Source organism: Camelina sativa, chromosome 20 (assembly GCF_030686135.1).
Source record: "Camelina sativa cultivar CO46 ecotype springtype chromosome 20, ASM3068613v1".
NCBI classification, from domain to species: domain Eukaryota; kingdom Viridiplantae; phylum Streptophyta; class Magnoliopsida; order Brassicales; family Brassicaceae; genus Camelina; species Camelina sativa.
This window is the reverse complement of record NC_141899.1, coordinates 29,983,761-30,011,065: the sequence shown is the minus strand read 5'-3', so window position 1 is coordinate 30,011,065 and position 27,305 is coordinate 29,983,761. Positions and strand designations below refer to the sequence as shown.

The following is a 27,305-nucleotide window of genomic DNA, read 5'->3' as shown; positions in this document are numbered from 1 at the left end:
AAAATAAGAAAAGAAAAATAAAAAGAAGTGAGAAAAGAGAGAGGAAAGGAGATGTAAGAAGAATGTTTTGGCCTGAAGAGAGTCCACATGCCACTGATCAATACATCCAAGGTAAGAATTCACCTTATTTATGCTTTAATATTGACTAATGAGATGACAATGGAGATTTCAGAGATTCCAAAGGATTGTGGGATTTGAGTAAGGAATGTTGATGCTAATCATGGTTGAGTATAAGAAGTAAGTTCTTGAGTCAGGTAAATGAAGAGTGTGAATAAGAATCATCATGCAATTGAGTGAGTTCCCTGTTTTCAAACTTCTTTCACAGGTCTAAGTTTATGTTTTGCTTGAGGGCAAGCAAAGGCTAAGTCTGGGGCAAAATTTGATATGCTCAAATTAAACCCTAGAGCTACTCTCTCAAATTAAGAGGTCAATGCAGTACTTAGGGGTCGAATTCCACAAGGACTCAAGTCTACACAATAAATTATAGAGTTTTTCAATTATGCTAAACAAATTAAATTGAATTAAAATAAAAGCAATGCAAAATATTAAATAAAAGCTGTTGTAAATTCAGAAGATCAAAAAGCTAAGCCTAGGGAATTTCTCAGGAAATTATGAAATATTAAATCAAATAATAAATTAGGATTCAAACAATTAAGAACGGATCTAGAACTCTAAACACTTTTGTAAATTAAATCAGTTCTCACTGCAAATAATATCTAAATTTAAAACCAGAAAATCCAAATCTCTTTGTAAAATTCTAGGTAATAAATCAGCAATAAAATCAGGTTTAGATTGCTCACAAAATTATTAAATCAAATCTCTTTGCAATAAATAATTTTGCTCATCAAAAGGTTTTATCAGGAAAATCAATTATATTCTCATATCAATTTATTTTCCTAGGGTATTAATTCTAGATGGCCAATCAAGGATTAATATGAAGAACAACCTAAGATGAAGATCTAGATAGATAAAGAATCCTAAATAAACAGATCTAATAATTCATAAAATCCCTGTGAAAAACCCTAAACCTAACAAGCAAATTACTCAGACATAATCAATGAAGAACAAGACATAATTCTGAATAATATGCAATTGAATTTAAAAGAGTAAGGAAGGAGTTCAAGAAATTCTTCTTTCAAAGCAGATCTCTCTCTCCAATAGCTCTCAAAAATCTCTCAGGGTTGCAGAAAAAATAAAACTTGGTAGAATAAAACTTAAGGGTTTTGAAAACCTAAAAACTATATATATATGTCCTAAAACACGTCAGGGACTAGTCTTGCAAATATGGAAAACTTCGGGCAATTTGTAAAACTTCCAAATTTGGCTCTTTTCTCGTTGGCAACAAGGGTGTCGATCGATGCTCTCTAGTGTCGATCGATGCCCTCTCTCATATTCGACTCCAAGCTGATTTCCTCCAGATTATTGCTCCAAAATGATCCAAACTGCTCCACTTTGCTCCTTTCATGCTAAAAACCTATAAAGACTCAAAAACAATCTAGAAACAAATGAAAAGACACTAAAAGACTCCTTATATCATGGTTAAAAACCACAAAAACCATGATATATCAGTAAGCAAACTCGTCAAGCTGTTGCATCTGCAGCAAAATACAGAGCCACAAGAGCACTGGAGCTGCTACACGCAGACTTATGTGGATCTATATCACCAGCCACATTAGCTCAAAACAGGTATGCCTTTGTGATTGTTGATGATTACACTAGATATATCATATATGTGGACTATTTTGCTAAAGGAAAAACGTGAGGCATTTGAGAAGTTCAAAGCATTTAAAATCCTTGTGGAGAAGGAATGTGACAAGATGATCAAGACTTTGCATATTGATAGAGGAGGGGAGTTTACCTCAAGAGAGTTCCACCGTTTTTGTGAGAAAAACGGAATTTTGAGGCACGTGACAGCTCCCTACACTCCACAATAAAATGGGGTAGTTCAAAGAAGAAATCGTACCTTTATGGAGATGACAAGGAGTATCTTGAAAGCAATGAGGGTTCCTAATTACTTATGGGGTGAAGCAGATCGTCACTCTACGTATCTGATCAATAGAGTTCCTACAAGAGCTCTAAAAAATCAAACACCCTATGAATGCTTTAAAAACAAGAAACCAAGTGACGATCATCTTAGAGTTTTTGGCTGTCTTGCTCACGCAAAGATTGAACCAGTGAACATGAAAAAGCTGGACGATAGGTCACAAACGCTGGTACATCTTGGAATAGAGCCTGGATCAAAAGCTTATAGACTTTGAAATCCAACGACTAGGAGAGTTGTTGTAAGCCAAGATGTATTTTTTAACGAGAATGATGGTTGGAATTGGAAGGGAGGCAATGAGGAGGATAATAATGCACGAGGAATGTTCTGCATGACTTGAGGGAGGAGTCATTGATGGAGGTCATGGTCCATATGTTAATGGCGGTGATAAAACAGAGAACAATTCTGGGAAAAATGCTTAAGAGGAGCTAGATGAAGTTAACAATGATGAAGGATCTGATGCTGATCACGACGAAGGTGATAATCAGCCTGCAGAACCTGCAGAAATTATTCAACAACCTCAACTTCGACGATCGGAAAGACCAGTCAAGCGTCCTAGTTATCTTGATGACTATGCACTTCTAGCAGATATTTAATGCGAGAGGCTTCTACTATCTATCAATGATGAACCATTGAACTACGAAGATGCAAAAGGATTAATAGAATGGACAAAGGTGTGCGAAGAAGAAATTAGCTCAATCAACAAGAACAAGACCTGGACATTAGTAGAGACACCAAGAGGAGTTAAATTTATTGGTCTTAAATGGTTTTTTAAGATCAAAAGGAATGCAGATGGATCAATCAGCAAGTTTAAGCTCGTTTGGTTGCAAAAGGGTATGCTCAACAAGAAGGGATTGACTTCAATGAGGTATTCGCTCCGGTAGCTCGACTTGAAACAATTATGTTGCTTGTTGGTTTGGCTGCTTCTCATGGTTGGGAGATTCATCACCTCGACGTCAAGACTGCATTTCTACATGGGGAGCTCAACGAGGATGTTTATGTGTCTCAACCCGAAGGCTTTGAAAAGAAGGGAGAAGAATATAAGGTTTTCAAACTCTCTAAGGCTTAATATGGTTTGCGACAGGCTTCACGGGGATGGAACACAAATCTTGATCAGATTTTGAAAAGTCTGAAGTTTAAGAAGTGTTCAAAGGAAAGTGTTGTGTACCGCAAGACAGAGGGAACAAAGCTTCTTATAGTTGTTGTTTATGTTGATGATTTTTTCATCACTGGGAACTCGCTAGTGATTATACAAGAGTTCAAAGCATCTATGTCTTCAAAATTCGAGATGAAAGACCTTCGTAAGCTCACTTATTACCTCGGCATTGAAGTGTTGCAGAGTGAAAACGGCATTGAATTGAAACAGGAGGGATATGCAAGAAGGATACTAAAAGAAGCCAGATTGTACAAGTGTAACTTAACTCATATTCCTATGGAGTTTGGTTTAAAAATGTCCAAAGATCAAAACGAGAAGCCTAAAGCTGATGCCACCATGTATTGTCGGAGAATCAGTTGTTGAGGTATTTATTACATACTAGGCCTGATCTTGCTTTCTCAGTTGGAGTGGTGAGTAGGTATATGCAGGATCCAAGAGAATCACATGGAGCTGCACTTAAACAGATCTTAAGATACTTGCAAGAAACTTTGGCTAATGGTTTGTTTTTTAAGCGTGGAGGATCAAAGGACATTGTTGGCTACTATGATAGTAGTACCAACGTTGACCTGAATGACGGTAGAAGCACTATTGGTTATATGTTTTACTTTGGGGAATCACCAATCACTTGGTGTGTGCAAAAGCAACAGACGTTTGTCTTATCCTCCTGTGAGGCCGAGTTCATGGCCGCGACAGAAGCTGCAAAACAAGCCATTTGGCTCTATGATTTGCTGAGTGAGATTATAGGACAGAGTACCAAGAAGATGATCTTGTACATCGACAACAAATCCGCCATATAACTTACCAAGAACCATGTGTTCCATGGTAGAACCAAGCATATTCACAAACGGTATCACTTCATCCGAGAATGTGTTGAAAATGAACAAACTGAAGTAGTGTTTATTCCTGGAGAAGAACAGAAAGCGGATATACTCACTAAAGCCCTTGCAAAGATTCAGTTCAAGGAGATGAGGAGCTTCATTGGTGTTCAAGACCTCACTAAGAAGAACTTGAAGCTTAAGGGGGTGAATGTTGGGTAAGCTTCAACATTGCTTAGAGCCTAATATATCCTTATCAAGTTGGATAAGGACAAGAAGGGCTCATCATAATCCTATTTAGAGTTAGTAGGTATCTAGTTCTAATAGGAATATGATTAGTAAAGGATTTCTAGTTCTATAAATAAGGTTGTTGAGTTGTGACAATCTTTAAAAAAAGCATAAGAGCTTGTGAGGTGTTTAGTTTTTGAGTTATATTTCTAAACATCAATAAAGACGAAATATTTTTTTTAAACACTTTTGTGCTTAAGAAACTTTATCAATCACGAGCTCGATTAAAGCATTGTTCATTAGAAAAAAAAATATAGAGTTAAACTTAAAACTTAAACACAAGCAAACTAGATCTGGTCCTAGTTGGAGAAGAACCCGATCTAGGCGGAAGAATATATCTCAAATTGATTAAGAACATGAAATCCAATTCAACAAGAAGCCAAATGCTACAGATATTAAAAATCCTGCAGATTTTGGAAATCGCTTCTTTCTCTCTCTAAAATATGTGAGAGAGAAGAGAGAGTTTAATTTGACAATATAATTATAATTTAATTATATTGATGTTAACCATAAAAATATGTGAATTTATGGGATATATATTTAATCTTTAGAAAATCTATTATAGTGAATATATAGAGGCCTGTTCGTTTATTCATTTGGATGGACCATCTAAATGAACCATTCAAATTTTGTTTGTTTTTGTCAAAAAAATGAGCAGCATCCAGAATCATTCACATGGATCATCTGAATGAGTTTTAAAATTTTAGGCAAAAATTTAAAACTCATTTGGATGATTCTAGTTGGATCATTTGGATGGAGATGGTTTATCCAAACAAACGCATTTGCATTTAGATTCATTGATATCTTGTGTTTTTATGTGATTTTAAAGCTTAATTATTCATTGTTTTGTACATATTCATGAGCTTTTAAGTTGTTTAGGTTGCATTTTGCATCAAGTTTGGTATCATAGGCGTTGGAGTAGAGATATACAAGGAAAGTGTGCTTTGAAGCCAAATAAGTCAAGAATTTGCAAGAAAATGGAAGAGAAGGTAAGAAGACCAAACGATCGACCAACCGGTCGATCGTCCGCTCGATCAAAACACGAGCCGGACTTCAGACTTCAACAATCGACCAAGCAATCGACCAAATGGCCGATCAAGACATGAGCTGGACTTCAGACTTCAACAATCGACCAAGCAATCGACCAAATGGCCGATCAAGACATGAGCCAGATTTCCGAGACTTGACCGATCGACCAAGGAATTGACCAATGGCTGATCAGGACAGAGGAACGATCGCCGGTCGGTCGATCAGTCGGTCGATCGTGCACTATTTTTGGAACCAGAACCCGGTTTGTTCCGGTTATCTCTGATTGGTTTAATTGCAATCCGGTTTGTTCCGGTTTAGTTTCTATTTTCCTATAAATACTCTAACCCTATTAAGGGGAGACTTATCTTTTGTTTTATCTTTTAGCTTAGCAATTTTTAGGGTTCTTAAGCTTGTTTACTCTTGGTTTGTTGAATGATTGAGTCCTTCTAAGTTTTTAATAGCAATTTCTTCTTCAAGTCTCCTATTCTACAATCTCTAATTATAATTTCCCAAGTATCAAACCTCTACCTTTGTGTGATCATAACTATGAGTGAGTAGATCTTTTAGAACTTTGGGCTAGGTAGATTAGGGAGATAGATGATTGATCTTTGATGCCTAAGGATTTATTTATGTGTTTCCTATCTTGATTAGTGTTAATAATGCTAGATAGCCTTGGTCAAGCTTAATTCTAGACATTAGGATTTCCATGCCCATAAGGTGTTTGATGAAATTCCTGAACCAAACTATTCAAGAGCTTTGTATTCCTAGCCAATGGAAATTGATGATTAGGGTGTTTAGTGGTATAAAGACTTGATTTTAATGCATGCTTATCTTGTGATTGCCTTTGGAAATTGTTGATGATTGCTTGATTTGCATAGAATCTTTATCATGGAAGTGAATTGATTTACGTAAGTGTTCTTAGCCTAAGGATTATTCTTGATTGTTTGCTTAGACATCTAGGATTGATTAGCTATCTCCTAAGTCATTAACCTTGCCCAAGGTTCATTTGTTTTATCTTGATTTTAAAACTGTTCTTAGTTGTGTGTTTGCTTGCTTTTAGTTTGTTTGTTTGCTTTATTTAAAGTTGCTTCTAGCTAGTTGATACATAAAATAAACCTCTTTCTTATTAGTTTAGATTAAGCATTCATGTGTATTCCTAGTGTGTTGATCATTGCAAACTGAGGTTCGATAATTTAATTGATAAAAGTACTACATCATTCATCATCCAAATATACTATTTTTTTGTCTTGTTTGTTGGTCATTTGACATTAAGATGAATCATTTAAATGGATCATTTAGATCTAAATGCTAAATAATGAAACGAACAGGCCCATAATATGTAAAATGGTGTTTGGTAAATATGATTAAAAAAAGATTTTAAATAACAAAATTTTGAATTTAAAATAAATATAAAAACTTAATTCGTTTTCAATTAATATAAAAATGTTGAAATAAAATATGATTGATAATATTTAACAAGTTTAAAAATGTGAAATATAGGAAAATAAGTAGATATACAATAGTAGAGGTAATATAAATTTAACAAGTTTAAAAATGTGAAATATAGGAAAATAAGTAGATATACAATAGTAGAGGTAATATAAATTTTTTCCAAAAAAAAAAATATATATATATAAGTTATTTTTTTTATGGTTAAAATTTGATATAAAAAATTTAGAAAACGTTTTCTGCTGTTCTGAAAATTTAAGATGATGTATTTTAATATTTTGTACATGTTATATTAAATTCAGGAATAGTTTCTGTTCTAAAACGGTTTACTCTATGTTCTAAACGTTTTAGTATAATTTTTCTACGGTTTACTCTATCCTCTGAAATCTTTAGAATATTTTTTATTCTTTTTACTCTATCTCTGAGAAAATTAGTTGACATCTACTACGGAAAAGTAGATTGTATACTCTGAAACTTTTAGTGATTGCTAAATATAGAAAGTGAATATGTGGAATAGGAAACTGAATATTTATCTAATAATTAGGTAAAATCGTAATAATTTTTTAAGATTGTGTTCTACAAAATTTAGAAATAGTTTTCTAATGATTTTAGAAATTTTTAAAACAACCCTAATAACAACCCTAATCGTTTTCGTTTAGTGGTGTGTTAAACCGTTTTTTCCCATTTCTTTTCACCATTTTCGAGCCATGGCAATGCACATCTATGTTAAGAGTGGAGAGTGGAGATTGTTTGACAATCATGAGTGGAGGTTTATTATTGATGAAGACAATCGTGGAAGATTACTAACTTTGGAATCGAGTACAACACATGAAGAATAGAAGATTATGGTTTCGGAAGCCTATGGAGTAGAGCCTAGTATGGTTGATATGGAGCTAAGTTTTTTACCCACAGATCTTAGTGCTGATTGTCCTCCTGTCGTTATGATGAATAATAGTCAGGTCACAAATTTTCTTTCATACTATAAAAAGAAGAAAATAGTAAATTTGTGTGTGACATTCAAAGGTGGTGTTGAGGATGTTGGGAGCAAAGTCATATTGGATTTGAATAAAGAACCAGGGGTTTCAAGTGTTGAAGATGGCGATGGTAGACCGAATGAAAACCTTTATACATTTGTGGGTACTGATGATGCCAAACGGAGGGATGTTTTAGGGAAGAAAACATCCGACGAAAACACCGGTTATGGTGTTGGAACGTCGTTGAAAGGTGTGAGCGTAAGGAAGGGTCAATATTTCAAAAGCAAGGAAGTGTTACAAGCAACAATGGAGTTGTATGCTATGAGGTACAACTGTGACTGTAGGGTTACGAAATCTGATATAATAGTATTTTGGTGTATACGCTGGATAGAGGATGTTTGCAAATGGAGTCTTCGTGCTGAGTGTTTAAATGGGTCTACGTATTTCAAGATAAACAAGTTTGTGGGGGACCATACTTGTGCTCTTTCGAAGAAGAAGAAATTTTGTAGGACACCTTCAGCTAAAACAATTGGACATCTCATTATGCAGAATTATGAGGGTGTATTGGAAGGGCCTAAACCGAATGATATCATTAATATTATTCGTACAGAGTATGGTTGTGATTTAACTTACTCTCAGGCATGGGAGTCTCGCGAGTATGCAGTGAATGAAGTTAGAGGAATCCCTGAGAAGAGTTATGGTAAAATACCAAAATACTTGTACATGATACAAGAAGCGAATCCGGGTACCTATACAAATTATGAAGTTGATTGCGACAGTAGATTCAAATATCTGTTTATGTCTTTTGGTCAGTCAATAAGAGGATTTTACAAGGGAATGAGGAAAGTTATTGTGGTTGATGGAACATTTTTGAAGAACAAATACAAAGGAGTTCTACTAGTTGCTACAGCAGTAGATGGGAACTCTAATTTGTATCCAATAGCATTTGGAATTGCTGATTCTGAGAATGATTCTTCATGGCCGTGGTTTTTTGAGCAACTAAAGGTTGTTATTGGAGATGAGAAAGATTTATCTTTCATTTCAGATAGGCATGTGTCAATTAGCAAATCACTTGATAAAATCTATCCATTGTCTACTCATGGTATTTGCATCCACCACTTGATTGGTAATGTTATTACATATCACAAGGGAAGGGGTGTGGCTGATTTGGTTTTAAGAGCGTCTATAGCTTATAGAGTTGCTGAGTTTCAAAAAAGTTTTGGAGACATTTGCAACATCAGTCCTGCGATTGGAGAGTACCTAGAGGATGCTGAGGTTAAAAAATGGGCTCGATGCCATTTCCCTGGATACAGATATGACCAGAACACAAACAATGCTGCAGAGTCGATCAATTCAGCTTTGAGATCACCTAGAGAGTATCCAGTAATCCCTTTACTAGACAGCATCAGAGAGATGTTAACACGCTGGTTTTTTGAGCGAAGAGAATTAAGTGCCAAGCAGAAAGATCCTTTAACTGTTAAGGTGGAGAAAAAGATGTCAAGAAGAATAGTGAAAGATAAATACTTTAAAAGTTATCCGATTGGAAGAAACATAATACAGGTCAAAGCGCATGGGGTAGACTTTGTGGTTGACTTGGAGAGAAGGACATGTACATGTGGGAAGTTCTAAATGGGCAAACTCCCTTGCAGACACGCCATCAAAGGAGCTTTTGATATAGGCAATGATCTATATCCATATGCTGATGATATGTATAGTACTACCAGTTGGAGAGAGTACTATGAGGAGACTGTTAATCCAATAGGTATTCCAGAGAACGAATGGGGCGTCCCTGACCATGTTGAGGCTGCAAAAGTTTTACCACCTGAAGCAAGAAGACACCCTGGTAGACGAAGGAAACGAAGACATGAAACGGTGGAAGACAAGATAAGAGCGTCTCAACAATCACAATCGTCAAAGAGACACAAGTGTAGCCGTTGTGGTAAAGAAGGACACAACCGATCAACATGTGATGTCCCAATATAGGTAAGGTGACTTGTTTTATTCTTTGTTATGATTTTAAACCATTCCCAGTTTATTTTTCAAGAAGACACCCTGGTCGAATTTTTCATTTCTAGTTTTTGTTTAAACTCTACTCTTGAGTTGTCAAGACTGGCTTATACATTTCATTATTCCCAATTTATAGTTGATTTATTCATTTCTACCTTTTGTTTAAACTTTATCATACACAAACATATTCGGCAAAAAAATTATGATCATTGTGATAGGTTAACAAACCATAATTTGATGGTGAAGGTCAAAAGGGAAAAAAGCAAACAAAGTTCAAAAAAAACAAAAAAAAAACATGATCATGTTCATACGCTCATCCTAGTAATTTGCTGCATCCAGAGCATGCACAATATCACTAAGATCACCATCATCTTCTTATTGCTGACTTTTGCTTCAGCCAAAGCATCCTCTATCTTCTCAAATATCTTCTTTTCCATCTTCTCATAAAATATTTTCTCAAACTCCAATCTCTCAGTTTGAAATCTTTCAGGTGCTTCTCAAACTCAACATTCTTTGCAGTCAGTGTCTCTATCTCGTTGACTAAAGCCTCATCAACCCATTTAAAGGTGTGATCATCGTTCCTAAGCTACAAGAATCCCAACTGTTATAATCAAAAATTTAAAATATACAAAACGTGTAAACAAATCAATTTACCTTGTTTGATGCAGCAAATCCACAACGATAGTATCTCCGGTAAGGATTGGGATCAGACTTTGATATAAGTGCTATAATTCCTTCCCCGCACCAACATCTCCTTGGAACACCAATCACTCTTACTCTTGAACGGGAACTATTTGATCCAGTCGAATTGCTTGATACATTGCTCATCTTCTTCTCGCAATCGATAGGGTACTAGGTCGATATTAGGTTTCTTTGAATTTGGGATTTATGTGTTTCTTTGTAAAGAATCGGGTTAAGTTTATAATTTATGATTAGCTCTCAAACCAAATTAAAGAAACTCGGTTTGGTTTTAAACGACATTAAAGGAAGTGAGATTTTGGTATTAAACAAAATTTAAGAAATTCCGGTTTGGTATTAAGCCAGACTTAAAAGTATGTTTATTGGTTTGATAGAATTGGTGAAAAAACCATCGACATCCTAAAGAGATGAAACAAAAAATCATATCATATATTAAGCTAAAACAAAAATCATATCATATATTAAGCTAAAACAAAAAACAGAAATCATATCATATATTAAGCGAAAACAACAAAAAAACCAAAGTCATATCATATATTAAGCTCAAACAAAAAACAAAAATCATATCATATATTATGCTAAAACAAAAAAAACCAAAGTCATATCATATATTAAGCTAAAACAAAAAAAAACCAAAGTCATAGAATGTGTCAAACTAAAGACATAGTAAAAAAGATGAAACAAATCAGTCAATTTCGATATGGTGAGACTCAGACTTTGGAGGGACATAGTTCTTCATACGCTCAAGTAATATTGGATCCTTTGCAGCTTCCCACAGATCGACAGCAATCTTCAAGCGCGCTTATTTGATGTTCTCATCGCTCATCAAATCCAAACTTAGAGATTGCATATGACACTCAATGTATTTCAATGCATAGACCCCGCAATCGCTATGCGACTTATTCAAATCGGAGAGCATCTTCATGTCTATGATTTCATATTGGTGTCAAAAGAGATGCTTTTCCATTCACCTTTGCATTAATTTCTTTCAAAATCCTTGGGATGGACGTTGCGAAACACTCGACATACCTTCTATTCTTGTGTCCAGCACAGTCAAAGACTTCAACAGTTCTTAAGACAAAGTTAACGCAAACAGAAATCCAGTGGTTGCTGTTGATGCAAATCAGAGCGTATATCCTGTCAACATCTGTACCCCATTGTTTTCCTATCTTTCCGTGAGAAGAAAACTCACCATTAGCATACTCGAGAAGTCTACTATCCCATTTGTGCTGCCGCTTTGTCTTCAAGTACTTGGTGTATTCCACTTTGATTCTCTCACTGAACATGCCATTCATGAAACCAACACGGTCTGACTTCATTTGACCTAAAGATGTTTTCTCCCGGAATAAGTACATCATCGCATCCCTTTCCTTGAAAACAAATAAAAGTGAAATTTAAATTTAACCATGGTAAAATAATGAACAAATTAAGTATTGAAAAAGTCAAGTTTATACTCACTTGATTGTGCAGCCACTTGTAGTGAGTAATGACACGGTCGAGCACTTCATGATTAATTACCGATGGACCCAACTTAAGTTGCTCGTGACTGCGGAAAAAAAATAGTAATATGTAAGCTAAAATTTTTAAAATCTGGACAATTATAAAAAAATAGTAATTTGTAAGAACACGTACCTATGATTCCTTTGCCATGCTTCCAAAGCATTCCATCTAACTTCGGAAACGAAAACCAAATCAGCATCCTCGTCATACTTTCCCGCATCTATTGGAGGATCAACTCCAGGTACACATGGTTTTTGCGAAAGATGTCCTACTGTTTTCGCTAAGAAATCTTAAGTGCCCAATAAATCCTGACTTTCAATATTAAGGTCTATGGCCCCCGATTTGGTGAACAAATCATCGAAAAGAAAGTTATCTTCCTGTCAATGAAAAGAACAAACAAAGTTTAATGTTTACAAACAAATAAATCCAAACAAAGTTTAATGATTACAATACAATACATAAGTTCACAAAGACAATTACAATACTTAAGTTTACAATTAGCCGAATAATTTCAAAAAACTTACAAAGCCGAATGTTTAAAAAAAAACAAAAAAAAACATAACCGATTTCCAAAACATTAAAACGAAGACAACTTTTACCAAGTTACTTTTTACGTACCAAACTTTTTGGTTGAACGGATGGTGATTTCCCCTGTTTCAAAAATAAGAATCAATAAGTTTGACAAAATCATTACATATACAACACCAAAGCATATAAATTATTTATTGACTTACCACATCTTTTGGTTTAAAGGATGATGGTGTGGCTTGTGTCGAAGTTGATGCTATAGTCGATAGTATCTCCTTCACTTCTGATACATCCTCCTCCACCTTCTTCAATCGCTGGCTTATTTCTTCCTTAAAAGGCTTGAAAGAAGCTTCAAACATACCTTTAATGAATGACTTTATTTCTTCATCAAAACCATGAGTGAACGACGTTGCGGCTCGCTGACATAGGAGTTGCATTTTTCGACTCTCTGCACCATGATCAATCTGCTTCGTCTTTCTCTTCTTCGTGCTTGATGCTCCCACATTTACATCTTCCTTCTTCTCGGTACTCTCCAACCCAGACAATTGATTGTCTCCATCACTTTCCTTTTCAACATGATCATCTTCGTTTACAACCTCCTCTATCTTCTCTTCTTCAACATCATTAGATTCAACATGACCCCACTCATGGTCTCTAAAATCGTAACCAGATCGCACCAAGTCGTTTACGTTTTTGACTCCCACATCATCGATCTCATCACGCCTAAAAAACTTTATATCATCGATTATGTCAAAATTTCCTGACCTCGAGATGTATGGATAGACGATATCCTACCAAAAAAACAGTAACAAAAATTTTGGTTAAGCAATAGTAAAAAAACAGAACCATATTCAGACCATGACAATTAAAGAAGAATAGAGAAAATTAATTACTAACCTTTGGTCCAAACGATTGCTCTATGATGATAATGTCTTGATAAGACACTTTTGCAGCTCCCTTCCAGTTATAACATCTAGCACCGTTTGTGAATTCCTTGTTGATCTTTTCTCCCAACAACTCTCCAACCACTGGAATTGCTTCCATAACCCATACTTGAAGTGCAAAGGAGAAGCCATTAAGAATATAACTGTTGGTCTTCTTCAACTCCTTTCTTGTGTCCATGATCGAGGTCACAAGGTAGTCAAAAGAATGCAAACCCCAAGGATAAGCTCTCAACTTATCAAAATCCATCACCAACTTGATGTATGAGAGAGGGATCTTTTTCTTCTCGTCCTTAGCCATTACCAAACCAGCTATGACGCACACATATACAAATCTTAGCTTGTCATCAGGTTCCCACTTGGGAGCTTCTACTAGGTGCACATCCATCAGCCGCTTAATGGTAATCTCCCCATCTCTCTTCAATAGTCTAGCCCAAAAACCTTTATCCTTCTTCCAACTGTCTTTATTCCAAGATTTCAAATCTAACCTGAAATCATCCTTGCTTTAGCGGATAACCGATCGGATTTTGGTTCGGATCAGTTTAAAACTAAAATCCAAATTACACTCAATATAAAAACCAATCGGTTTTAATAGAGAAACCAAAATCGATCCAAATCGATTTTTTTTGGATCGGTTTAGATTGGTTTGTTCGGTTTCGGATTATATGCCCAGGACTATTAAATACTTCAACAACAACGCTAATATTTTTCAAAAAAAAAGAAAAAGAAAAAACAACGTTAATATGAAATTGATTATAAAAAATTAAATGAATATACGTAAGAGTCTGGTTTTGATGTAACGTACAGCCACAATAAAATTCAGGAACTAATAAATCATCCTATGTGTGAAACAGTTTGCTGAGAGTCTATTTGGGTTCCAAACAGTGGCGGACCCAAGAAAAAAATTAAGGGGGTCAATTTTATAAAAAAAAATGTATTCGTGTTATAGGGGAAAATCAAACTCGGTTATTGGGGGTCAACCTAGAGGGTGGGACAAACCAATTTTGCTACTCATACTTACATGATTTACATACAAAAATAATTATTTTACTCTTTTAGGGGGGGTCAGTTGACCCTCTACCTCCTACATAGGTCCGCCATTAGTTCCAAACTTTGAGAAAAATTAGGGTTGACAGCCTTGCAATAACAATTTATGTTTTTTTCCCTTTTACCCGATCATATTTCAAGCAGGATCATCCATTTTCAATTTTAATAGTATTCAAAAATATAAATGTGAGTTCAGCCTCAAAGACGGAGTACAATAAATTAAATCTTCATAACCTTTTGTTTGGATACATACATGATAGGGTTAGAACTTCAAACAACAATATTCTTGCACCAAGCAATATAAACATAATATTTACCTCTTCAGCATCTTATCTAGAAGTAGTTGGTTTGAATTAGTCGTTTGTTTTGTTGTTTGATTCAGTCAGTTTGAATAAGTCTTGTGTTCCTGAGATGTAGGAGGCAAATCCAAGTTGTTTCAGTTTTTTAGGATCCACTTTGTTGAGCCCTTTGGTCTATTTAAAGAGACAAAGTAGCATTCTCAAGTTTTAATAAGTACAACGAGTATTTTCAGTTCTTTTGAGAGTTTTGGTCTGTGCTACATTTAATAAGTAGTATCAAAGCCATTCAGAAAATGGGTTTTAGATCAAATCAGAGAGTGAGAATGAGTGATAAGGAGGTTAGCATTCCAAAGTTTGATGGTAACTATGAGCATTGGACAATGCTAATGGATAGAGTTGTCAAAATGGGCTGTCCACGTCTATTCTGATCCGTCCAATATTGACCATTTGGATGAAGGACACATAATTGATCATGTCCATTAACGACCATGCCTATTAAAGACCATGCTTTTATGGGCTGTCCATGGGTGTCTATTGGTCAGAATATAACAAATTATGTTAAATGAAAAAAATGAACACATATTTCTAAACACAAAAATGTCTAACCACAAATGTCTAACATATCCAAAGATAAATTTGACACAAATGTTTAAAGTCTAAACATAAATATCCAAAGACATTTGAACACAAATGTTAAAGGTACATAATCCAAAAGAATAAACACAAATGTCTAAACACAAAAGTCTAGAATGTTTCAAACACAATGACACAAAGGTTTCAAACTCTTTCTCTTTCATTTTCTTCTTTAGCAAACTCATATGGATCAACAATCTCTTCAAAACCTTGAAACTAATTTCTAGCGCAAATTAGAGCTTGGACATTAGAAGGAAGGAGTGAACTTCGATACTTGCTTAAAACCCGACTTCCAATGCTGAACGATGATTCTGCAGCTATAGTCGTAATAGGGATGCTAAGGATGCCACAAGCCATAGAAGACAGTTTTTGAAAGCGGCTTGTATTGTCCTTCCTATATTTCAAAACATCCATGCTCTTAAATGCCATTATGTTCAAAACTGGTTCATCCAAGTACTTCTCTAGTACTGACTTACCATTAGCACCAACTGTTTGGGAGATGAAAGCATAAAATCCCTGGAAATGTATAAAAACATAAGACATTCAAATCATGATTTAAAACAGATCATGAATGTTACAGCAGTTTGAATCTCAAACCAGAAGATGAATCAACAGAGCTCAAAAAATAGATCACAAAAGCAAGTGTTGTAGCAGTATAAGAACAGAAGCAAAACACATACACATACAAGTACATTTTCCTCTAGTTTGTGTGTTTATCATGTAGTGTCAATTCGCACAAACCACTCATTATCACACGTAACAGAAACAGCTCAAAACAGATCACACAAGCAGCTCAATACAAATCACCAAACAATTCAAAACACAATCAATACAAAAACTTATCACAAGACAAATTCATGATTGAAGCAATTTGAACAGAACACTTACATCATATCCAGGAAGAATATTTTGCTCCAATGTGTTTGACTTTGAATTTCCTGCTCCGTTTTATTTTGTTGGATTCTTTTTATAAACATCAAAAGCTTCTTCAGCTTTTTACGCAAATGATCTACCCTTGCATTACTAGTTGAAAAATCTAAGGTATTGAAGCAATACTCTATATAAGTAAACTTCAATCTAGGATCAAAGTCCGCAGCTAAAACAAGTATGTCACTATGTTCCTCCCAATACTTGTCAAATTTCTCCTTCATACCTTTCACCATCTCACAAATAACGTCGTCATAAGAGTACTCCTGAGGTTTCAACCAAGTTTTATTTTTTTATACTTGATTGAAATACAAATTAGCAGTTGGATAAGATGAACTAGAGATCATATTCGTCATCTCTGCAAATGGGGTCAACAACTCAAATATCAACTTTGCTCTTGTCCACTCTACATCAGAAGGGAAATATTGATAACTTGTATCAATCCCTGCAAGATGGCGAAGTGCTTCCTTGTACATGATTGCTCTTGAGGGCATAAGGTGAGTTGAGTTCCACCTAGTTGATACATCCAAAAGCAGTCCATCCCTAGCATCAATTCCCATGGTTTCCACAAATGTTTGAAAGGACTGTTCTCTAGACTCACTCACTCTCACAAACTTAACACTATCCTGGATTTTCTCTAGAGAACCATCAATCACTTCTAATGCTTTTTGCACAATCAAATTCAAGATATGTGCAGCACATCTCATTTGAAAGAACTCTCCATTACACACCAAAATTTTCCTAAGCTGCCTATTGAGAATTTTTTGCATGTTTTCATTTGATGAAGCATTATCAACAGTAATTGTAAATACTCTCTTCTCTAATCCCCATTGCACACCAAAAATTTGTGGCTATTCCAGCACCGGTATGTGGAGGAGGAAATGCACATAATGATAAGATTTTTATCTTCAAGTTCCATCCACTATCAATTTAATATGCAGTCAAAAACATGTAACCTTCTATCGTTATTGCATTCCAAAAATCTGTTGTTAAACAAAATCTAACTGAAATTTCATCCAAGATCTTTCTAAGCTTATGTTTCTCTTTCTCATAGGTCTTTAAGCAATCAGCCGCTGCAGTATTACTTGACCAAAACTCTATGCTGGAATTTTCATATTGAAAAGCCTCCCTAATTCTTCTGTACTCAACGAAAGAGTAAGGCAAATCATGTTCAATGATTGCCAATCCTATCATCTCCCTAAAAACAATCATATCTAACTTCCTTTCACATGAATGAGTGCTTCCTGGAGTCTTTAAGAATGTATTCAAGTGACGTAAGAGAGTAGTGGTGCCATTTCTATGAAGATTAATGCAATAAGTATGCTCACATTAGGTGCATCTAACATTACTCTTACCATCATACAATTTATCTCCAATAATTTTAAAACTCTTCCAATACTTTGACCTTTTACATTTACCTCTAGTCTTGACAGTCATGCTTTCAGCCGTACTCACTAGTGAATCTAGTTCTACAGGTTCCTCTTCATGCAGATTCATATCCTGATCGAGCATCTCATCCGCACTCACATAATCATCTTCAAGGTTCATAGTATCATCCATCTGAAATAACCAAAATCCATAAAAACTTAGCAAATCCACTTATATGTCGCTACAAATTTCAAACCATCATAAGATTTTAAGAAGACCCAGTTTCAATCTAATTCAAGAAAACCCATTTTCAATCTAATTCAAGCTAACCCAGTTTCAATCTAATTCAAGCAAACCCAGATACAAAGAAGTTAAGTTAAATTGGAGAAAACAATCTTACCACTGGAGCAATGTTCTTGTGTTTGTCTCTTTCCTCTGGTACGAACGGAGTGAGTAGAAGAGCTTCAAGGTCGAAGAGAAAAAGAGCTTCGAGGTGGAAGAGAAGAAGACCTTCGAGGTCGAAGAGAAGAAGAGTTTTAAGGAGAAGAAGAGCTTCAAGGTCGAGGAGAAGAAGAAGAAATCGATTTTCTGTTTTTAATTTTTTCCCCAAATCGATTTTGACCTAGCTTTTTAAGTGTTATGGGCTGCCCATTGTCCATATCGTCCATCCATTTTTGTACGTGGGTAATAAAGTGGATCAAGATCATCTAGACCCGCTCCAAATATGGGCTTGTCCATGACCTGTCCATAATGAATTAGACATAGGCGGACCATTAGTAATGGAGAACATGCTAAGGTCGAAAGAATGGTGGAATCTTATCGAGACGGGGATCTCAAGACCGGAGAGAAACATGATCTTGTTCGGACCGCAAAGAACAGAGCTTGTAGAGATGAATCTGAAGGATCTCAAAGTGAAGAATTATCTATTTGCTTCAATGGATCAGATGATCCTTAAGACCATCGCTAAGAAAGACAGCTCAAAGGACATATGGGATTCCATGAAGACGAAGTACCAAGGGAATCTCCGGATTCAGAGTGCTCAACTACAGGGATTGAGGAGGAATTTTGAAGTGTTGGAGATGAGAGAAGAAGAAACAATCACGAAGTATTTCTCTCGTGTGATGGTGGTAGCTAATAACATGAGGGTGATGGCGGAAGATACGCCAGATGCGAAGGTTATTGAGAATCTTAAGAACGCTTGCAGAGAGATTCACGTATGTGGTTTGTGCTATTGAGGAATCCACGGACATCAAGAAGCTCTTGGTGGATGAGTTGCAGAGTTCTCTCTTGGTGCATGAAAAGAATATGCGCAAAACAATGTGTGAGGAGCATGCTCTTAAGGTTGAGGGTCAAAGAAGAGGTCATGGAGGTTACCAAGGCCGAGGAAGAGCATACCGAGGCGGCTAATCTGGTAGAGGTGGTAGAGTTTGAGAAGATTTTGACAAAAGCAAGATAGAGTGCTCTAAGTGTCATAGAATTGGGCATTTCAAGAATGAGTGTCCAAGCTGGGAGAAGAATGCAAACTACGCTGAGCTAGAATAAGCTGTGTTGCTGATGGCATACATTGAGCTGAACAAAGCAGAGGACAAGCATGTGTTGTTTCTTGACTCTGGTTGCAGCAATCACATGTGTGGTACCAAGGCGTGGTTCACAGAGTTTGACAATACGTTCCGTAAAAACATTAAACTCGGCGACAACAGGAGCCAGTAAAAACTTAGGTCTGACGAGGAGCCAACATTATGGCATGCAGACTTAGGTCTGACGAGGAGCCAGTAAAAACTCAAGGTTTAGACCTATGGGTAAAAGAAAGTCCAAAAGTCGAGAGCAAATAATGCCTGGAGCGTGACTTTCCGTAGATCGGTCAGAGGAGTGCAGGCCGTGGAGACGGTTGCACGAGAGTACTTGGCTGATGGTTATTCGAGATTCGAGGATGAATCTATGTTGGTGGGGGAGAATTATAATACCCGCAAACCAAAACTGTGCGTTTTGGGGGAGGGTGTCGATCGACGCCAAGGGGGTGTCAGTCGACACCATTGTTTTCTGGTTCGACCAGTTCGATTTAATTATCGATTTGGACCGGTTTGGTTTAAGGAAACCATTGAACCGAGATATAAAAGGGAGAAATCGACCTAAGGTCGTGTTATGTTTTTGTCTCACACCACTTTGAGAGAAAACAAAGAGAAAGTGTGTTCTTGAGCTTTTTGGTGATTTCTGGGTGATTGGTTGGCTTTTCTTGGGAGATTTGAATCTAGGAAGAAGCTAGAAGGTTGCTGGGAGTGTGGGATTTGTCATTGTTTGTCAGATTCTTCCTGCAGTGAGGTGAGTGCATGACCATGGCTAATCTAAGCCTGTGATTCCTTGTTCTTGCTTGTTTGTTGCTGTGTTTGTGTGTTTTTCTTGTTGGGATTGATTGCTACAGGTTCCTACGGATGTATAAGGCTTGGGTCTCGAGTATTGGACGATTTGGTGAAGTTTGGAAGCGAGATTTGACTCTCGGCTTCGCGGTTGCAGAGGGAGTGTCGATCGACACCAATTGGTTTCTGTCGACACTAGTGAAGCAGCATCGATCGACACTGTGGGGTAGTGTCGGTCGACACCATGAGCCAGTGTAGGGTCGACACTTGGCTGGTGTCAGTCGACACCTCCCTTCCAGCGAGTTGATGTTTGTTTTCCTGGTTTGTATGCTTTGTTTGTTGATTGTTTGGAACATTAGAATTACTGTTGCTTGTGTGTATAGCCCAGTAGATGGGAGGATTGCCTCACTGGATGTTTATAAAATACTCATGCATCTCAATTTGTGTTTGTGGTGCAGGTAAAGGCAAAGTGTGATCGTGGAATCAAGGCAATGAAAAGGAGGATATTCTAGGGACTCGATTGGATGTTGTCTGGCATTGCTAGGTTGCTAGAGTTGGGTCATTAGAAGTATTGCTAGGTTGTTGGTTATGTGATTCTTGTTGGTTGAATTTTGGATATTGTTATGTTATAATTATTGGATTATTATTGGATATTTATTGGATATTGGTGTGGTTATTTCTGCTGTTGATTGTGATTGTGGTTAGGTGGCTAGTGGGTATAAGACCACCAATTGTAATTTATTTATTATTATTATTATTATTATTATTATTATTATTATTATTATTATTATTATTATTATTATTATTATTATTATTTTTTTAAAGTCGGGTCGATTCAGAGGTCAACTTGCAAAAAAAATTACTTTGAGATATTTTTTTCACAAAACCCTATATATATAATTTATTTATGAATTAGTTATGATTTCTTCTTGCTTCAAAGTTCAAACAATTAAGAAGATTCGAAATTGGGATTTTCTTTTTGGTATGTGTTTAACAACGTAAACTAAATATCAATTAGTTTATTTATTATACACATGTTACCATCAAGAAGACCTCTTTTCCAAAAAACTGATGCTGCATTACGTGATTCTCATTTCTCAAATTAAGTTGGCGATCATATGATTTAAAATCGATTAAAATAAAATGTTTTTAATAAAAATATAATTAATTTTTAATCATCAAATATTTGTTTTGTAGTTAGTAGGTAATTACTAATTTTTTTAATCACTTCTTTAGACACCATTTGTTTCATTGCTTACGAAGAATTGAGTCTGTTGACTGAAATCAAATTTCTGATTTTGTTTCCATGTTGTAAAACTTTTGTTACCATGGGACCAATTTTATTGGTTTAATTAGAATCTACGATTATAAATTTCATACTTTTACTATTTTTTTTCTTGAATAAATGTAAAAATATATTTAACCGAAAAAACCTTTTTTATGCATCTTTATTTTAAAAAAAATCCAAATTGAAAGTATATAACAAAATACACTTTATTTGTGGGATCAAATATGAAGATCAGCGGCATACTTGTGTGATCTATTATATTAAAGCACAAGTAAAAACATCACATGTTCATTCTCAGGCACGGATTACTATTTTGTCATTAATGAAAGTGTCCCTGACGTTGAAATATTTTGCCCCTAGATGTAAATTTACCTATTTTTGCATTAAAAATAAATAGAAAAATCGACAGAATAATCTAATTACACAAAAAGTTATTTGCAAAACTAGAATTTGCTAAATTAATCCCTATATTTTCCGGAAAACACCCTTTTTACAACTATAGTTCTGTTTTATACTACAAATTCTACAGATTTGAGATAATTAATGGGCTTAGATTGTTTATAGATAGATCGATGTTAATCTAAATATTAATGGCTTCTGCAGGAAAAAAAAACCCGATAACAATACACCTCCTTACTAGAAACCCTAAAAAAATAGGTCATTTACAACTATAAATACAATGCTATAGTTTGCTTTCACCATAACTCAACAAAGAAAGAAAAAAAAACTCTCTTCTCTTGAATTTATAGTTTTATCAATTTCTATAATTCTTTCATCATGTTCTCAAATTTATATTTCTATTCCGATCTTGCTGTTTTTTATGATTCATCGACTGATCCTATTTATTTTCCTGTTCATATAGTGCTTTCTTGGAAAGCAAGATCCACAAATTATAATGCTTTGGTTGTTGTTGGTTCATCTTTCAGAAAAGGTATAATATTGTGCTTTTTTGGTTGAGGTTTTAAATTTAATTCTTTTATTATGTTCTCAAATTTATATTAACATTTTATAAAATAGAAATTTTCTTTAATCGATTATTTATTATATATTCTTATAATTATCTTCCATCTTTTTAAAGAGAGATATTGCATATGGATCTTATTATTCTTTTATTTTCCTGTTAATATAATAGATAATAGCTATTTGACGTAGGTATCATAGACCATATGAATCGATCGACAAATTTGTTTCTAATTACTAATTAGTATCATGTATTATTTTATATAATTGGAAATTTGGAATGATCAACGTGTTAAATTATTTCTAATCATTATAATTTCTTTTTCATAATTTTATTTTACTTGGATTGCCATATTTGCAGGAAAATTATGATCGTTAATAGCCATGCATATTTTTGGGTATGTGGAAATTGTTTAATTTCATTCAGATTATTTAAATAATCATGTTATATAATTATTGGGAATAGAGAATAATTCCATGTTTTACCTAAAGAATACTATAATGACGATGGTCTTGAGGATGATGTTATGATTCCTTCGACAACTACAAGAACTAAATTTTCGGATTGGATTATATTCAATACACAAGCTCCTAAAGCCAAAAAAATCACTTATGCTGAAATTCCAATTCCATCTGTTTGGTATCATAAAGTGATGATATGGAAGCCAAGATCAAAGAAAAGACATTTTTTTCACCCTATAATATTCCTATAACATTTGTTCCTTTAATTTATTTTTTCTTTATTTAAATATAATAATAATCTAATTATTATTAAATTGATCTTTGATCTTTAAAAATATTACACTTTTATGACTTTTTTTTTATAATAGAATCGTCATTTTTAATAAATATTGAGTTTGTGAAAATATTTATTCATAAACGTTTCTGAAAAAATTTTAATTTATTTTATAATAGATTTATAAATTATACATAAATGAATGATAGAATAATAGTGTATATCTTCAAACTTATGTAATTTCATAAATTTAAAACGACAAATATGTAAGAACGTTTTATTATATTACCTTTATTTGTAAAAATCATACTCGCCAAAGATAAAACTTACGATTTATTAAAAATTTACAAATTTGAAATAATAAAGATGGAAATAATTATTGTTTGAAAGAAAAAATAACATATCTCAATTAATATATATATATATATATATAATTAGTTAAAAGGATGATTATCTTCATGAGTATATTTATTATGAACTTTAAGTGATAAAGATGAAAATGAATATATTTTGGTTATCTTTTAAATAAAATAAAAAGATATTTATCAGAATTTTACATAATCGATACGATTAAGATGTAAATAAGTATTGTTTAAATAAGTAAGTTAACATATATAAGAGATATATATGTTATATATTTACACATATCTATTATTATAAATACATAAATTTTATATTATCAATTAATTTTATAAATTTAGGAATATATAGCAATCTCTAAGTTTATATATATAGACATCGGTTAGAGTATATGATTAATATCCAACTCTCGAATATATTCTAAGGTTCTTAAAAATTTCTCTTCATTCAATGCTTTTATATGTTTGACAATCTAATTTTGATTATAATTACTGGATTTGTTTAGTGCAGGTTATATTATGGTCATGTATTCTCCAACTGATCATGTTTCACGTTTAAATCCTTCAAAATACGAATGAAAAATCCGGGTTAGAATCTTGTGTTTATTGGAAGAAAAATCTCTCCAACTTCTGGGTGCTCGTGATGGTGGTATGGTACTCATGATGACAGGACGCTACTTCTGGGTGCTCGTAGTCTTCGTCGTAGTCCTTCTTCCCTTCACTCGGAGTTTAATGCTTTGCTTTGGGCTATGGAGTCTCTTCGGGCGGCTGGGATTGATTGTCAGAATTTTCAGTCAGATAGCGCAGAATTGGTGGCGATGGTGCAGGCTACGGATGACTGGCCAGCTTTTACACATCTATTGGAAGATTTTCACTCCCTTCGATCATCTTTCCCTTCCTTCTCTCTGACCAAGATCCCGCGATTGTCAAACGTCCGTGCAGATCGTCTAGCTCGCTCCTCTAGACCTTTGGTTTCTGAAGTCGCATTTGTAAACTCGTTCGCTCCAGTTTGGGCAACCAACCTTGGAGTTTCTTTTTAATTTATTTAAATGTTTGGTTGGAAAAAAAAAAAAATAAAAAAATCTCTCCAACTTGGTTCAACCAATCGGTAAACTATTGTGAATATGCCTAAATCAGACGATTCTTTGATAGATAATAATGAGAATATGCTTCTCAGAGATGAGAGAAACTATAACCGTGATGACCAAAAAGGATTTCGACAGGTTCTTAAGTATGTCAACCGATGAGCAAAAAAATATCTACCTAGAAATAATTGATGTTGTGTATCGAAACAAGGGAGGTATGTTTTTTGTTCATGGATTTGGTGGTACTGGAAAAACATTCTTGTGGAGTATTCTTGGCGATGATATTTGATCTATGGATGATATTGTTCTTAATGTTGCATCAAGTGGTATACTTGCTTTACTTATAGAAGGTGGTCGGACAGCTCATTCTACATTTAGTATACCCATCAATGTGGACGAATATACAACGTGTTCAATAGATGGTCAATCCCATCTCACCTAGTTAATTAGAGAAGCAAAGCTCATTATATTGGATGAGGCTCCAATGATGAACATATTTTGTTTCGAAACGTTGGATAGGAGTATGCGAGATATTATGAAGTGTGATCGAGTTTTTGAGGTAATGTTTTTGTTTTAGGGGGTGATTTTAGACAGATTCTACCGGTTGTGCCAGAGGTTGTGATAGGATTTCCCTAGGATAGAAACTCTGATGAAGGCTGTAGACTGATGAATGATGATGAGACTCGATGGTGATGGTGCGGAAGTGCCAATATGGTGGAGATAATGATGTGAGATCGTGAATGTAGAGGGATATGGTGATGATCAGATGTTAGAACAATGATTCGATGGAGATAGATTGTTTAGGTGGTGATATGGAATGTAACAAGTGAAGAGTTTCTGAATCACAAAGTGTATAGAAACCCAGAAATCAAGAACGCATTCAAGATATCGGATTGAGAGAAGAAAGTTCACAAACGTGTTTACAACATACTTCTTCGCTAAAAGAACAAGGAGGCGTGGCTATGGGGCTTTATAATCAACCCTAGGCTCGACACTCCAAACAACAGGAAGTTCAAAATAAAACAACAAGACGTTTTAAGGAAAACAAGAAAAACAGCAAAACATCAGGTACTGAAGTCTGGCAACTTAATACTGAAGTCTGGTGACTTAATTCTGAAGTCTGGTGACTAAAGTCTGAAGTCTGGTGACTAAAGTCTGAAGTCTGGTGACTAAAGTCTGAAGTCTGGTGACTGAAGTCTGAAGTCTGGTGACACAATACTGAAGTCTGGGGACTTGTACATTATTTCCCATTGGCAATGACTTCTAGATAACTCGACGTAGTGATCCATTTGCCTCATTAAAAACCATGCCAAGAAAACCCAGTGGGACAAAACTCAGCGATGGGAAAAAGAGTACAAACTTCACACCTAAGTTATCTAGTTATCATTACCGGGTGAAGTCTTCAAGGTGGAGATGTTAAAGACTTGGATCCTCGGTAGGTTGAATGATCCGTCAGCTATGAGTGAATGAGCTTCCTTAGCCCTCTCCTTAGCTCTTGAACGAATGATCCTTCCCACCACCTCCGGTTTCTCTGCAGCCTCTGGCTCTGTGCTTGCCACGATCATATCATCCTCCCCCTCTTCAAAAGGATTTGTCCTCAAATCGGAATCTTGAAGATCAGTCTGATATGCGTTGTCATGGATCCTCCTTATGACTTCCCTGAAAAACAAGTTAGCTACAATAATAGCATCACCCGTCTTGTGACTTGCAATGACGTGAGCCATCTTGCTAAACCTGTCAACCACAACAAAAATAGAATCTCTACCATTTCTGGTTCGAGGTAAGCCAAGAACAAAATGCATAGAAATATGAGTCAAAGGTTGAGAAGGATTCGGTAGAGGAGTGTACAAGCCGTGAGGCTGTACCTTACCCTTCGCCATTTTGCAGATATGGCACCTAGAACAAACCTTCTCAACGTCTTTCTTCATTTGAGGCCAATAGAAGTGTTCTTGCAGTCCAAGTAGAGTCTTTGACACCCCAAAATGTCCAGCTAGTCCACCTCCGTGAGCTTCTCTGATCAGCATCTCTCTCATGGATCCTCTTGGTATGCACAATCTATCCTTAAAGAACAGATATCCATCCTGTCTATAGTAGTTTTCAAAAACAAACTTATGGCATTTGCCATAGCTCTCAGCAAAATCGAGGTCAGTCTCATAAAGTCCTACTAGCTTAGAAGATAAAGTAGAAATGAGAGTGTACCTCCTGGATAATGCATCTGTGACTACATTATCCTTACCTGCACTTGGACTGAGGTTATCTTTAATGTGTCCCTTGCTCATCAGCTCTTCTTCTTGCTTCTGAAGCTCTTTAGTTTCTACTGGATTGGTGCTGTAAGCTGGTCTGTTCGATAGAGCTGAACCTGGTACCAATTCGATCTGATGCTTTATCCTGCGTAGTGGCTGCGAGCCTGGAGATATCTCTTCTGGAAACTCATCCTTGTACGCCTCTATAACCTCTATGATCTCGCGTGGAAGCTCTTCTGCTGGCTTGGTGCTGGTGAGTGTCTCTTTATACCCAAACTTGAATGTGGTCATCTCTGGCTCAAATAGCTTGTTGAACTCGCTGTGATTGATGTACAGGCTGTGAGACACTTTCTCTGTATCCTTGCGGTTCATGTGAAGCTGGTCCTTGTAGATTTCGCTGGGAGTAAGTGGTAGAAGAGTGACCTTGCGCCCTTTGAACTCAAATGACTGCTTGTTGGTGTAGCCATCTTGAAACACTCTTCTGTCGAACTGCCATGGTCTTCCCAAAAGGATATGACTTGACTTCATTGGAATGACATCACAAAGCAGCTCATCCTCATACTTCCCAATCGCTATTTT

At 35.4% G+C, this 27,305-nt stretch overlaps 1 protein-coding gene and 3 pseudogenes across 1 annotated transcript; 2 read left to right on the top strand and 2 right to left on the bottom strand.

The window, feature by feature from the left end:
• Positions 1 to 8,040: 8,040 nt before the first annotated feature.
• LOC147919617 (uncharacterized) lies at positions 8,041 to 9,735 on the top strand (annotated as a pseudogene).
• A 1,312-nt stretch (positions 9,736 to 11,047) lies between these two features.
• LOC147919616 (uncharacterized) lies at positions 11,048 to 11,816 on the bottom strand (annotated as a pseudogene).
• Positions 11,817 to 12,499: 683 nt separating this feature from the next.
• LOC147919615 (uncharacterized) lies at positions 12,500 to 13,885 on the bottom strand. Its single transcript, XM_087506529.1, has 3 exons — positions 13,384 to 13,885; positions 12,693 to 13,277; positions 12,500 to 12,609 (listed from the first exon to the last, which is right to left on the bottom strand). The coding sequence occupies exons 1-3, from the start codon at positions 13,813 to 13,815 to the stop codon at positions 12,562 to 12,564; spliced, it is 1,065 nt and encodes a 354-aa protein (XP_087362655.1). The 5' UTR covers positions 13,816 to 13,885; the 3' UTR covers positions 12,500 to 12,561.
• Positions 13,886 to 15,096: 1,211 nt separating this feature from the next.
• LOC147919614 (uncharacterized) lies at positions 15,097 to 19,132 on the top strand (annotated as a pseudogene).
• Positions 19,133 to 27,305: the final 8,173 nt, after the last annotated feature.